Source organism: Myotis daubentonii, chromosome 5, assembly GCF_963259705.1.
Source record: "Myotis daubentonii chromosome 5, mMyoDau2.1, whole genome shotgun sequence".
NCBI lineage: Eukaryota > Metazoa > Chordata > Mammalia > Chiroptera > Vespertilionidae > Myotis > Myotis daubentonii.
Genome location: NC_081844.1, coordinates 36792625 through 36807599, shown reverse-complemented (window position 1 = coordinate 36807599; position 14975 = coordinate 36792625). Strand labels below are relative to the sequence as shown.

Genomic DNA, 14975 nt, shown 5'->3' with positions numbered 1-14975 from the left:
AACAGCATTGATTCCTGAGAAAGCTTCATTCTGGAATGTCACGTGAGAATATTTTCACTCGTCTTATGGTAAGCATATTTTTTTAATTTTTAAAATAGGTTTTATTGATTTTTTACAGAGAGGAAGGGAGAAGGATAGAGAGTTAGAAACATCGATGAGAGAGAAACATCAATCAGCTGCCTCCTGTACACCCCCGACAGGGCATGTGCCCGCAACCAAGGTACATGCCCTTGACCGGAATCAAACCTGGGACACTTAAGTCCGCAGGCCAACGCTCTATCCACTGAGCCAAACCGGTTAGGGCAAGCATATTTTTTTAAATATCTTTTTGAGTTTGTTCATGATAAGGTCTACCATGAACTATCATGAGTTCTTTCTATTTTATCATGAGTCTTGGAATTGCAGCTGGGACTTGGAAGGATATATGGTGAAGCCTACAGCAGGAAGACATCCATTTGGCAAGCACCATTGTTGATCCCAATGTCTTTGGGCTCAATGAAGATACTTGGTCTTGGTCCATGATAATCCTCTAAGTCCTGGGGCATTGTTGACACAAGAGGAAGACAAAATGTGTGTTGTGCAATAGCCCCTGGTATACTGCAGACACTATCTTCTATAGAATGCAGGAAAAGTTCAGAGTCTTTCATCGTTGTTCACACTACTTTGGCTAAAGGTATGCTGGGCTAAACAACTGTTTCTCAGTGTGGATCAAATATGTTGCTTCAGTTGGATACCACTTTCCTAGGTTTTCAGTGATAACATCTCCAGTTATCCCTAGAAAAAACAGAACTGGCACTGCTGGATTTTGATTGCCCTAAAAAATAACTGTACATTGTATTGGACTTAAAAATTTCATTTTAAAAAATTATTTTAATTTTGTTTTTTATACATAGCATCATTCCAAACATAACAAAAATATACATGATAATAATAAAAATAAAATGAGATTTAAAAAAAATAAGTGGGTCAATAAAGAGCTCTCCTTCTTGAATCCCAAAATGTTTGGCAGTGAGAACTGCACATAGTTTTTACCTACTCAGTCTGTGAAAATTGGAGGGCAGAAAGTATGGACAATGCACTCTAATAAATATGTCTATATCTACCCTCTAACTCGTTCACAATATGAAGCCAAAGCATGAAAAAGCACCCCAGGTGAAACAGCCCAGTTATTCGTCTTCATGGTAAGCAACATTCCTGGGGAGGATTTGTCATTTCTTGGCTGCTTATCCATTTCCATCATTTCAATATTTTGAAAGCATTCCATGTCTAGAAGCAAGATGGTCTCCAGCCCTCAGGTCCACCTGGATTTGGCTTTTTGATCCTGGGCCACTGAGGTTCAGGACCAGACCCACATGGCAGCATGTCCCCTGGTCACAAGACCGGGGGCGAGAACAGGAGAGAATAAAGCAGTCCCTTAGATCCAACTTTGCCGGAGACATGACCTTCTGCCACCCGACTATGTGCCACTTCTTTGTTTTACCCAAATCTGTTGAGGAAATCTGTCTACTGTGATTATATTTTCAAGCATTTGAGCAAGTGGTTACATATATCAATAATTTCATTAAATGCACAAGCAAAAATGGTCATTCAGTCCAATTAAAGAGGTTTCCATCACTTGTTAAATCACTTTTGACTTCAGCAACTATACTTATGTATGCTTCTGAGTCATGAATATACATTTAATCCATGCACAGACACATGGAGCAAAATGGTAAATATCTGGAGAAATGAAGCTGCTTTCCTAATCAAACTAGATGTCAAGGTACTAAATAGTTGATAAAATGGAAATTTCTTTTTATAGAAATATTCCAGTTCATAAATACAGGGACATGCTAGAATTAAAATGTTACCATCTTGCAGCCTCTAATAAAGTAATAGATCTAAGCAATAATCATTAATGGCTTCACCAAAAGAGAGGCAACTGATTATTAAATGTCTCCTAAATGGTTTATACCTATGGATTCTGATCAGGCTTCCAACTCCCAGTTTGCAGAAAATACAGGGGCCTGAAAAACATGACCATTCAATCCCTGACTGAAGAAAACAGTGCAGAATAAATCATCTAATTTTTCAAACAAATAAATTGCAAGGGAAAAGAGAGATGAACTTATAGATTAAAAGAGACTGAATATTTATATCAACCAGTTGAAATGTATGGACTCTATTTAGATCCTGATTCAAGCAAATAGTTTGAAAAAAACATTTATGAGACAACAGTGGAAATATGGACTCATGGGATATTCAATGATAACAAGGAACTATTTTTAGGTACAATGATGGCATTGTGGTGTGTTTTCTTAAAAATTGCTCTTTTGGAGATATATACAAAAATGTTCATGGTTGAAATTATATTACATTTCAGATTTGCTTTCAAATAACCTGGGGTGAAGGAGAGTGAGTGGAAATACAGATGAAACATATTCAGCCCTAACTAATAATTGTTGAAGCTGAGTGAGTGAGGCTTCATTATAGTAGTCTCTCTGTTTTTATATGCTTGAAAGTTTTCACAATAAGGAACTAAAAAATAAATATATTTTAAAATCTAGTGAGAAAAATAACAATGATAGAACATTACCTAAAAGATAACTAGTCCACTGACTCTTTTTGATACAAGACAAGTAACTTCTAGGTTAAGCCAGAGCCTACCTGCCAGAGAAGCACACTGTGGTACCCATAAGCGCATGTGAACCAAACTGCCCCTGGTGGACATCAGGAACCCAAAGAGAGGGGCAGTGTGACCAACAGCTCACAAATCTCCTCATGCTGCTCACTCCAAGGTTATTATAGCTGTACCATTGACTCTCTTACATTACATGTCTTCTTTATTAATATCCTTGAAAAGAAATTTCTTTCTGGTTCTAGAATCAGGAAATCTTATGATTCCCCCAAGCATGTAGATTTTCAGTATCATTAAAACTGAAACTGGGGGGTAGGGGAGGCTAGGGGACTGTCAAGGGGGGGGGAAGGACACATATGTAATACCCTTTGTAATACTTTAAGCAATTAAAAATAAATAAATAAATTAAAATAAAAACTGAAACCAATCATCACTTCACACCATCAGAATGGTAATTAACAAACAAAATAACAAATGTCAAGAATGTAGAGAAATTGAAACCCTTGTGCTTTGTTGATAGGAATGTAAAAAGGTTCAGCCATTATGGAAAATGGTATGGTAGTTCCTAAAAAAATGAAACACAGAATTACTATATGATCCAGTGATTCCACTTGTAAGTATATTGCCAAAAGAATTAAAAGCAGGGTCTTGGCCCTGGCCAGTGAGGCTCAGTTGGTTGAGTGTCATCTTATATACCAAAAGGTCTCCGGTTCCATTCCTGATGAGGGCATATGCCCAGGTTGTGGGCTCGATAGGAGGTTTTTAGGAGGTAGCCAACAGATGTTTCTCTCTCCATCTCCCTTCCTCTCTCTCTAAAATCAATAGAAACATTAAAAAAAGAAGAAGAAGGGTCTTGGAGAGATATCTGTACACACATGTTTATAGAAATATTGTTCACAATAGCCAAAAGGTGGAAGCAACAGAGTGTCCATTGACAGATGAATGGATAAACAAAATGTGGTATGTACATTCAGTGAAATATTAGCCTTAAAACAGGAATGAAAGGAGAATGGTGGTGGCTTAGGGCTGGGGGGAAGGGAAATGAAAATTATTATTTAATAGATAAAGAATTTCAGTTGGGAAAGATAAAAAAGTTCAGGATGGGGGTGGTGGCGATGGTTGCACAACTATGTGAATGTACTTAATTCTATAGTACATTTAAAAAAGGTTAGATAGTAAATTTTATAGTGTTTATATTTTACCACAATTTTTAAAACCTGAAACCAATTATACAACTAACTGATCTTTACATATCTGTCAGAAAATATAGAAGAAAATTTGTGGCCAACTTCTATCAGTTAAACTGAATTGTGGCTGCGCTCTTTGTATATTTCATTTCTCATATTTTTCTCAGGTCTAACATTTACTTAAATCTAATAAGTGTTATTTTGCCATCTCTTGTATATACTTTAATTTTCCTTTATTTCATTTTATAATAAGGCCCAAAATAAGTGGTTGGGAAGAATGAAAGGAAGAGAGAGAATATTCTTTTTTATGTTACCTGCAACACAGGCTCAGTATTTTTCTTAAACATGCTGATTGAGTTAAATTGAATAACAATTAACTTTTTTAGTTTTTGTTGTTTTCCATATCTATGTTTCTCTTCTAAAAATGTTAATTACCAGAGAAGCAGTAGAAACATGGCTGTTTCTCCTGCACATCCTTTTGAGCATATTTTCTCTATAGAAATTTCTGCTGTACTTGTAAGATAAATTAAATAAATCTTTCTCATTTTCAAAACTGTTTTAAAAGTTGGTCAAATGGATAGACACTGTATACTAGTGATAATAGTGAAAAAAAATAGCTAAAACTGACCAGCTCTATAGTTGAGGCCAAATGAGAAATATTGGTATTTCTGAGAGCTCTGTACTGACTCAGAAGGAAAGCATCAGTCTAATTTAACTTAGGCCAGTGATCAGAGTGGACCTAAAAGAAAGTTTAACAAGGGCTGGCCCGTACCCAGCCAGTATTAGATCAGTTCTCAACTAATGCTGTGTGCTATCCTTCAAAATCCCTGAGTTAAAGGAATCATCAGGTCTATTTCAGAGAGATTATGGATCAAATGGAACAGACTAATGTTGGGGTCACCTGCTTGGGGCCTTGATCACAGTTAGCTCTAACTGGGGTGAGCAGGTGGCCCCTGCAAGGAGTACCTCCCCAGCTGGCCCTATGAGCAGAAGAGTCTGAGATCTAACAGCATGCTGTCACCCTTGATGACTCATGCCATTCTGACAACAACCCTAGGAGGTAACTATTCTTCCCCTCGCTTTATAGATGAGGAATGGGGCTTAGAGGAAGTCACAAACTTGTCTGAAGTCACCCAGCAAGATTTATCTGACTACAAGACCTCCGTGAATTCTGAATTCTTTAGAACTTCTCCACACTTTTTTTTCTTGGGGAGGGGAATTATTTTCTGGGTCTTACACGCATTCCACAATGCTAAGGCTGATGGATACGTGGTCTCTAAACAAGTGAAGTATTACTTTACCAAACATTTGATTTATTCCTTTCTACAATGGATTTAGCTCCATTGTCTAAGTACAGAAATCCCCACCCAGATTCCAGCTTCCATTCTCTAAATACATTCCCACCCTTCCCCACACCAGGACACCCTCTCTGACTCCAGCTGTGTTCTCTTGGATCAGGTGGGCTGCCATACAAATCAAAAGGGATTTTCAATACAGGCTTGGAAAGGTCTCTTCCTCTTTCCTTCCCCATATTACCTGACCTCTCCGCACTCAAAAAGAAAATAAAAATTGAGATCACCACACACATGAAAAAGATATATAAGATAAAGTGCATCTTAAAACATGGCTCCAAATGACCAATTATTGTTCCTTAAAGGTGCTTCAGTTTACCATGGGAAGAAGGCCTATTTTTGTTTCCCCAAGTACCTCATCACTTAAGAACTTTGCACCAGTTAGCAGCCTGCTGTTCTAACAGCCTTGTGAATTTAGATTGTTTGGTTAATTATAAACACATTTCAAAGTCATTCTTTCTGGCTTTTCCCTAGAATGAGTGACTGCCACTCCACAGCCCACAGAATGGTCTTCAGTAGTTTTCAGTCAAGGTTCAGGAAGAAATATGCCACACCGGGATTTGATTATTTACCAACATAATGTTGGATTCAAGCCAATGAGACACCAATATATTTTCCTTTGAAGTCTGACATATTGCCTGCTGCTTTCAATGCTGTTTTCTTGGCTGGCAGACAAAATAACTGTGGCTGTTTCAAAAATCACCTCCAATTCAAGTAGGGAGGGGAGGTGTCTTGATTGGTTCATCTTACAGTCACTGAGCTCATTCTCCCTTGGGGTGGAAGGTGAGTCCCAGAGTGAGCTGCATGCATGGGCCTCTGACAGCCAAGGCCCCTGCCCTGGGATCAGTCCTTGACAAAGCTATTCAAGAAAGAGGCTAGCAAATTCTTGGCAGCTTGGCTATAAACAGACGTGTGCAACGAGATCATCAGCACATTTTCATGGCTGTCTTTGGCTCCCTCTTATTTGGAGAGCCCTAAGAGAACCTGAGAGAGAAAATGGGTTTTGCAGGGATTTGAGTTCACAGAGCTATTGCTCTCAGACTCCTGGAAGCCAAAAAGCCCATGACAACACTGAGGCACTTCTGCTGTTGTCCCTTGTATCAATTCCTGAACATGATGATCTCTCATGGCAGAATCTTACCTCTCACCAAACAGCCTAGATGTGGGTTTCTAAATGGTAGGATCAAAGAATTTAGAGTTAGAAGTAATTGTTTTTCAAAAAGGTTTAACATTCTGAAACAAAGTAAGTTCTCATTTATTGAGAAGAAAGGATCTTTAAGGCTATTTAGCCCCACTTCTCAATTGGTTAGAAATGACCTCTCTCATTGAATACCTCTAATGATGGAGAGCTCATTAACTTACATCACTGGACAGTACAGTATTAGGACAATTGCAAGAGTATGATCAGATCAATTCTCCATCTCTTATTTAATTGCTATGGTTTCATAAATATAACTTCACTTTTAACTTCAAGGCATTCAGAAAGAATATAACAGTATATATTGAGTACAATCTTGGAAGCTAATATAACTACTGGTGTTATACTATAATATATACTATATATAATGTAAGTCTACTGCATTTTAATTTTCCACTTGTTTACCTCAATTTATTTATTTTATTTCATTGCTTTTCAATTTCAACTTTAATCAATGTGTATTTATTACTCAGCACAATATTTTATAATGTACATTCTCATTATAGGGAAATTCGTACAAGGGGCTCGGCCCTCGCAGCCCCGGCTGTCTCGAGGCCCCGCGGCCCTTCCCACTGGTCATTCCAGAAGGTCATTCCGGAAGGTTGTTCTGCCATCTGGTCTAATTAGCATATTAGTTTTTTATTATATAGGATAATTTTTAACAGCACCCTTTTCATTCTCAAAAGTATCCTTTTGGATGATACATTTTATGGTCAAGTACCATACTTTAAAGTTTTAAAAAATTGTAATTTCAGTTTTTTAAATTGTACTAAAAATTAAGACAGGAATCCCAACACAACTTTTCTGCTCTCTTCTCAATAAGCTCTTATTTTATTTTGAAAAGATAAATCTTCTTGACCATGGAATATTTTTAATAAAATGCAAAGCTGCTCCGTGCTTAAGAACCACCACCACAGAGAGGCTGTAGCGGGTGCTCTCAGCGTGGACGGAGTGGCCCTTTGCCAACGGGATGTCACTTTCAATAAGTTATTGAGAGCCGAGAGACCTTTCTGAGTCAGGTAGAGCCTGCTGACAAATGTAATGTGGATGTCCCCGTGCCTGAGAAAGCATTCCCTCTACTTGACCAGATTTCTTTCATCTTTGGGTGACTCAGTTTCTCTGTCTCTAAAGGAGCACAATAAAGCCCACTTCACAGGACCAGTGTAGGATTAAAGGGATGTTAGCCATGGGGCCCTCTCAGCTACCAGGAACAAAGGCATTAAGTAATTGCAAAATGTTCGGTTCTGCTTCTCCAGCTTGTGAAAAAAGGTATCCCACTGACTTGAAAGAGAGCATCATACACAGACAGGGAGAAACCCACAGGAGAGCAGAGCTTATTACCTCCATTATCATTGTCCCGAAGCGCAGAGGAGAGAGCGCAACACGGAAGCTAAAGAACTGTGGTCACAGAAAACAAGACAAGGACTCACCAATGGGCCACAAAGAAAATCTGAAAAGATGAACATCTTACTCTAAAATTAATCTGTGAAGGCCCTGGCCGGTTTGGCTCAGTGGATAAGGCATGGGCCTGCAGACTGAAGGGTCCCAGGTTCAATTCCGGCTGGGGGCACGTGCCTGGGTTGCGGGCTTGATCCACAGTGGGGGGCATGCAGGAGGCAGCCGATCAATGATTCTCTCTCATCATTGATATTTCTATCTCTCTCTCCCTCTTCCTTCCTCTCTGAAATCAATAAAAATATATTTTTAAAAAACAAAACAAACAAAAAATCCCACAACTTCTGCCCTAATAATAATAAAAAATTAATCTGTGAAGATTACAGGTCAGAAACTAGGAAATAACCTATAGGGGTTCCCCAAAAAATATATACACACTTTAACACCTGATGACTCTCTTAATTTTCACTCCTTTTCAGGTTTAACTAATTTGAAATAATGGGTGAAGCCAGACTAAGCTTTGAACTAGGGGTCCTCAAACTATGGCCCACGGGCCACATGCAAATATAAATATTGTATTTGTTCCCGTTTTTTTTTTTACTTCAAAATAAGATATGTGCAGTGTGCATAGGAATTTGTTCATAGTTTTTTTAAACTATAGTCCGGCCCTCCAACGGTCTGAGGGACAGTGAACTAGCCCCCTGTTTAAAAAGCTTGAGGACCCCTGCTTTGAACAAATACATTTTATCCTAAAGTGCCACTAGACTTTTTTTATGGGAGTACATAAAGGGTAAAGTTGACGGTACAAAACCAGCAACAGTTGATTAATTGAAGGTGTACAAATACCAAACTAAATGATTCTTGATGTTTGTGATTCCATTGCTTTGTGTTATTAGCAGTGCCTGGACCAGAATGGTCATCAGTTTGAAAACAGGCATGGACAAAAAATTATTCATTTTGTAGATTCTTTTAAATTTTGAAAATGAACTGTATGTTAATAAACACTGACTTTATAATCACTCAAAGTGTGTATGCAGTTTTTCGGGACACCCTGTATATAATCTCTGGTCACTTGATACAATAACATATTCATGTATTTTTCACAATGGAGCATGCCCTGTCCCTCACTCTACCCTTCCTTACAGTAGCCACTCCAATATAAATGCCTACTAGCAGTTCAATGGCCACTTTCAGAGTGGATTAAATTTAAAAGCTCCTATTTCAACAGCATGGTACATTCAAATGATTAACCAATAGATAATGAAATTGAAACTAATGATGCAATTTTGGCATAAAATATTAAAGCCTCCAAGAAAGAAGCACTGAAGTTTCTTTGAGCTGGAAATTAGCCTCAGACAACCCATATCTTTGAAAGTGCTATTGTTGCTTTGGTGAACTCACAGTCAAGTACTCGTATATGTAAGACACTCTCCTCTATAATACATGCAACTAAAATCAACGGGAAAGATAAATAGTAGGAGATGTCACTACAAGCAAAAGCTGTCTCGAGAGCCCTTCAGAGCACCCTGGGAATGCATAGAAATTCACAAATCAATTTGCCAAATTGGTTTAGCTGGAAATCACACTTTTGTGCATGGATCCAGCTGAAAGGCACTTGTGAATCTACCAGACTCTCCCACGGCTTCTTCAACCTGTGCCAAGAATCTAGGGACATGGTCAAAAGAGTGTGGACTTCAGGGTCAGTCAGACTTGGGCTACAATTCTAGCTCCACTGTCTCACTGGCTGAGTGATCTGGCATAAGTCATTTGACCTTTCTGGGAAGGGGATTACATAATCCTACCAGCCTTGCAAGGTGCTGGAAGGATTAAATACCCAACATATGTCAAAGAGCTAAGTGCTATACTTAGTTTAACCAATTGAGTATAACTATAAACAACCCAGAGTGAGAGAAGCCACCCCCAAAACAAACCGCTTCCTCACTCCACTTCGGGCCAGGTGGATGAGTAATGAACGTGAGAACAATTTTAAAAACATTAACATAAAATGCAATCGTATACTTGACCAAAATAGGGACCTTAATTTAAGCATCTGGAAGAGCCAAACCGCAGTTTTAATAATGTAAAAATTCTTAGATGTCAAAAAATATTCTATTTTACATTCTGTACTTGTATAAATTATGCACATGATTCATCTCTTTTAACACCACACCCCTTGTCCCATCACAGTGGGACTGCCTGCTACAGGATGAGCCTTTGGTCCTGAACATGTAAAACGCAGAAGCAAAGGGTCTCAAAGCCCCCCATCAACCTTCCCATCCTACAGGTAAAAGCATTGAGGCCTGTAGAGGAGGAATTGCTTGCCCAAAGTTGAACAATAAAGGCCTTGGTTTGGGATTTGGGGGGAAGCTATTATAAACCAAACCTGTGATGATGGTGATGATGATGATGATGATGATGATGATGATGATGATGATGATGACGACGACAATGATGATGGTAATAATCATCTCATCATAGAGACTTATTCACAGATCTTTCCAATTCTGTGGTCAAACAGTACCACTGGCCTGCCTGGTACTAGGACTGTCCTTCAGAAACGAAGTTTCCCCATATCACAACAGAGGGAAATCTGCTAAGACAGGTATTATTTTACACTTCCCAATAAGACACGAAACCTAGTTTCTAACATGTCTCAGGGTTGAAAAATCTAAAAGACAAAAACAATCTTCAAAAGAACCCTTTGAACATTGATGTGACATTTGTGACCCTGGTAACAGACACTGTGCTGGGCCAACAACTTAGGTAAAATGGCCTCACCTGCACATCATTCCTCAGAGGGAGTTATGAGTCAAATATCTGGCACACATTTTTAGAGTGTCATTATGCGTAGTTCTTAAAAAATCAAATCCTTCATTTAAATGTCTGAGTATAATAATCCCTAAACACTGATATTTTAAAAGGTGACAGCTCATACGGAGCAAGATGTACAAACGCCTAGCCAGGATGAGCTCTCTGTCTCATAACTCTTCAATGGTAAATCATCACCGATTGCTAACTCTGTTCCAGCTCCGGGATTAAGGAAACATTTTATCCTGAGTAGGCTAATATAGATATGGGTTGTCTAAGGCTAATTTCCAGCTCAAAGAAACTTCAGTGCTAAAAGCAGTGATACAACAAAAGCCCTTGCAAGAAACTGCCATCAAGAGCAGGGCAGGGGAATGCTAGAGAAGGCAGTGAAGTTGGGGGCTGCAGGTCTTAGGATGGGAGAGATCACAGAACCTGTCTGAAGGCTCAGAGGAAGGAACCAGAACAAAAAGCTGAAAGTCCAGAGAACAGAGATGGAGATCCCTGAGAGGGTCCCAGGACACTGTTGGAGAGAAGACAGGAGGAGGAGAAGGAGAGGGCAGACAGGAAGTAGATACAAGGAAGAACAGTGAAGGAGGAGAGGAAGGGAGGAAGTGCCAGATGTAGAGACATTTTGAAGGAAGTTTAGGTGACATCAGATAGGAGGTGAGAAACCATGAATTAAAAAGGACCTCCCGTCCAGCCAGCATAGCTCAGTGGTTGAGTGTTGACCTATGAACCAGGAGGTCACAGTTCAATTCCCAGTCAGGGCACATGCCTGGGTTGTGGGCTCAGTCCCCGGTGTGAGGCATGCAGGTGGTAGCCGATCAATGATTCTCTCTCATCATTGATGTTTCTCTCTCTCTCTCTCCCTTCCCTTCCTCTCTGAAATCAATAAAAATATATTTTTTAAAAGTAAATAAAATTTTTAAAAAGGACTTCCCCACTAAAAGGTTTGGAATCTAACAGAGAAGTGCTGCTCCACCATATAATTGCAGTCTTTTGCAGAAGGGTGGACAAAAGTAGGTTTACAGTTGTTCATATGAAAAAAGACATGCAGGTTATGATTATTACAATAGCTTTAGTAACTCAGAAGAATGTTGCAATGCACAGTGCACTTAGGCACAATCTCGTAATTGCTCAAATTGCCGGCCTTCATTGTGTCACATCCTCGCAGTCTACTTGCTGCACTCAAGCACTTTGGCATGGAGTTCTTTATTGTCACTGGTTTCTTAACATGCTTCTCTTATGCAGTGAATCACATCACCTACAGTATGCAGTTTCTGTGAAAAGACTTTATCTTTGACAGCACCCAAAAGACGTCCACTGGGGTGAGAGGTCTGGGGACTGTGGTGGCCATGCCACTGGCCCTCATCCACCTGTCCACCTGTTGGGTACTTACAACTGCAAATCTACCTTTGCCCACCCCTGTATACACTCAGAGATCACATTTTACTCTGCTTAAAACATTTTAATTGATGTTTTCTCCTAAAGAATATGCTCAATTCATAATGGAGGAGACAGAGGTCATTCAACTAGATCGAGTTTTGTGAAATAACTCAAAACTACTTGAATTCCATCCAGCCTTTAACAAAATTACGTATCAATGTGGAAGAAAAAAATCCCTCCCTGGAAGAAAAACACAAGCCCTAAATGATCAGGTTAATTCACAGTGTGGACATAATAAGTAGCAAATACACAGTTTGATATTTGGTCTGCAAAGAGAAGGGGGGAAAGCATATTAAAATATATAGAATAAGCTTTTCTGATCCAAGAAATACTAAAAACTCAGTAGTTGGGGGGGGGGGGGGTTGGCTCCGATGATTTGTAAATATCTAGAAGAGCCCAGATTTTGAAGCCCTGAGGACACTTGCTAAAACTCAGAAATTTGGCACTAGTCTTTGCACACGATTTGGGTTTTCTTTCAGAGTTGATATCTTACCAAATACAGCCATCTGTGTTCCCTCTGGGAAAGGTTCAACTGTTCTGTTGCCATTGACATGATGTTTGGCTATAAAAAAAAAGAAAGGGAGAAAGAAAGAAATGCAAGTTAAGTGTAAAGTTCTACACACATGCTAACACATGTCATTAAATGTGTCAAAGAGCCTGCTTCTCATTTTTATTTAGAAATGACACCAAAGCTTACCCTCTTATGACAGTTTCAAGTATTGTGGGTTTGATCTTTTATAGAAGAGCCTAGAGACAGGCTGTGCAAACATGTCACTTTGCAAATGAGTGTGCTGAGGCCTGGCCTTAGGCAGGACTGTGCAGTAGGTGGAGGCAATGCCAACCCAGCCTGAGAGCTCCTGCCTCCTAGCCAGGGGGTCCCCACTGTGTCAGGCCATCCCCTGGAGAACAAGGGAAGCTCCAGCTTCCGGGGGGTTGGGAGGCTTCCACTAAAGACCCAATCAATAAAGTGAGTCATAACGACAGCAGGGTCACATTGAGACCAACTTTTCAAGAACATATCATTTCACTACAGTTCAAGCACTGTTCTCAGGAGCCAAAGATACTCACCTTCTTGGAGCCCAGACAGATACTCTAGTGCTTGCTACTACTCTTCATGCACCCTGGTCTCCTCCACCAATCATCCTCCCCATCCCAGTGCAGATCAAGGACTTAGGAATGAAAAGTGACCATGTGATTGTTTTCCAGCATTAATTTGTTCCCATTACACCAAACAGCAACCAGATCAGGAATATCTGAATATGGTCCATCTATGAGTATTTTAATAGCATTAGCAACTTTTGAATATGAGCATTTATATTAAAAATGCATAAGAGAAGAATGGCTAGAACGCTTTCACGTTGCCTCACGTAGCGCATATATTTTGATGTAATGGGTCACATTAGATTTATTGAACTCTGGCAAAGGACTCAGCACTAAAGCTAGGCTCTGAGGGGTCTGGGGGGAGAGTATGACATTTTTTCCTGCCCTTCAGGAGGGTAAACAATTCAAAAGCAAATTTTACCAGAAAGCTTACAATTATGTGCTAAGTCCTGGAATGAGGACTAAAGGCAAAGAGTTCACAGCACAGGGACAGTCAGTTGGAAAATCAGAGCCAATGACCTGGAGGAATCACAAGTTGTGTAGAGTCTTAAAGGAGAGGCAGGACTTGGAAAGGCAGAGAGTGAGAACCAGGAGTAGATGCAACCAAGAGTCTAGGGCAGTGGTCGGCAAACCGCGGCTCGCAAGCCACATGCGCCTCTTTGGCCCCTTGAGTGTGGCTCTTCCACAAAATACCACGTGCGGGAGCTCACTTACAGTGCGACTGAAACTCCGTGGCCCATGCGCAGAAGTCGGTTTTTGGAAAGGAGATAGATGAAACAAGTACACAAGACGAGTGTGGATGGAAAGTTGGAAGGGGTCGACCCAGCAAATGTACCTCAATCAGATTGAGGATGTTTTTAGCAAAGGCCAGCTTAGGAGTACCCTAATTAAGTTAATAACAATGTACCTACCTATATAGTTTAAGTTTAAAAAATTTGGCTCTCAAAAGAAATTTCACTCGTTGTACTGTTGATATTTGGCTCTGTTGACTAATGAGTTTGCCAACCACTGGTCTAGGGCATATTAGAGGTGATATGCTGAGAAGCTATGGCAATGAAAGACAGATTGACAGGCACAGACAGGGTCATGGAACTCCATCCAAACCCATGGGAGCCCTAAGCACCCTCTGCACCACCACTGTAGCCTTTTAGAACCTGAAGGCTTCTGAAGTTCAGTCCAGTTTAGATGATCCCTTTGGGATACTACTAGTTCAGGGGCTCCCACTGGTTCCTAAGTATTTGTGGCACTATCCTAAGAGAAAACCTGAGCGGGGAGTCGGAGCCAGGCTAGGTGAACAAGAGAGCAAGCCCTACAGTAATCGCTAGGCACTAATTGGCATAATTTAGTAAATGCAAGGTGAAAGGTCAGGTGGCATGGGACTTTATCACACACTCACTCATATGGTTAGGACCACTGGTTACTGAATACAAAGGAATGTGATGACACCCCATGTGGAGGTCACAACTCTGTTCTATGGTGAGCACTCCACAGCCTTGCTCGTGGTTCTAAACATCTTCCTTTATACACATCAAGAGTTGTACACCTATTCAAGTGCACTGACCCACTACTCCCACTCAAAAGAATTCAACCTAAGAAAAATGCCACCTAGAAAAAAAAATGATATGCATAACAATATTTATTGAAGTATTACTACTTTTAATAATGAAATCTTAAAATCAACTAAATATCCAAAATAAAGAAATTGCTTAGAAATTTATAATCCATGATTTCTCAAAAGCATGAAATATTATGCTACATATTTTAAATACAGCATCTGAGAGATGTATAGGAATAAGGAAAAATATTTGGGATAATGGTAAGTGAAAACAACCCTATTACACACTGGATGTACATTATAATGACAACTAATT

General features: G+C 39.7%; 1 protein-coding gene across 3 annotated transcripts in view; it reads right to left on the bottom strand.

Moving 5' to 3' along the window:
• Positions 1-14975, bottom strand: part of MSRA (methionine sulfoxide reductase A) — a 397828-nt gene that overhangs the window by 228097 nt on the left and 154756 nt on the right. For all 3 annotated transcript variants that reach the window (XM_059697595.1, XM_059697594.1, XM_059697596.1), the window contains exon 2: positions 12497-12565. In XM_059697595.1, the coding sequence (XP_059553578.1) occupies positions 12497-12565 (69 nt within the window). The remainder of the gene's footprint in view (positions 1-12496; positions 12566-14975) is intronic.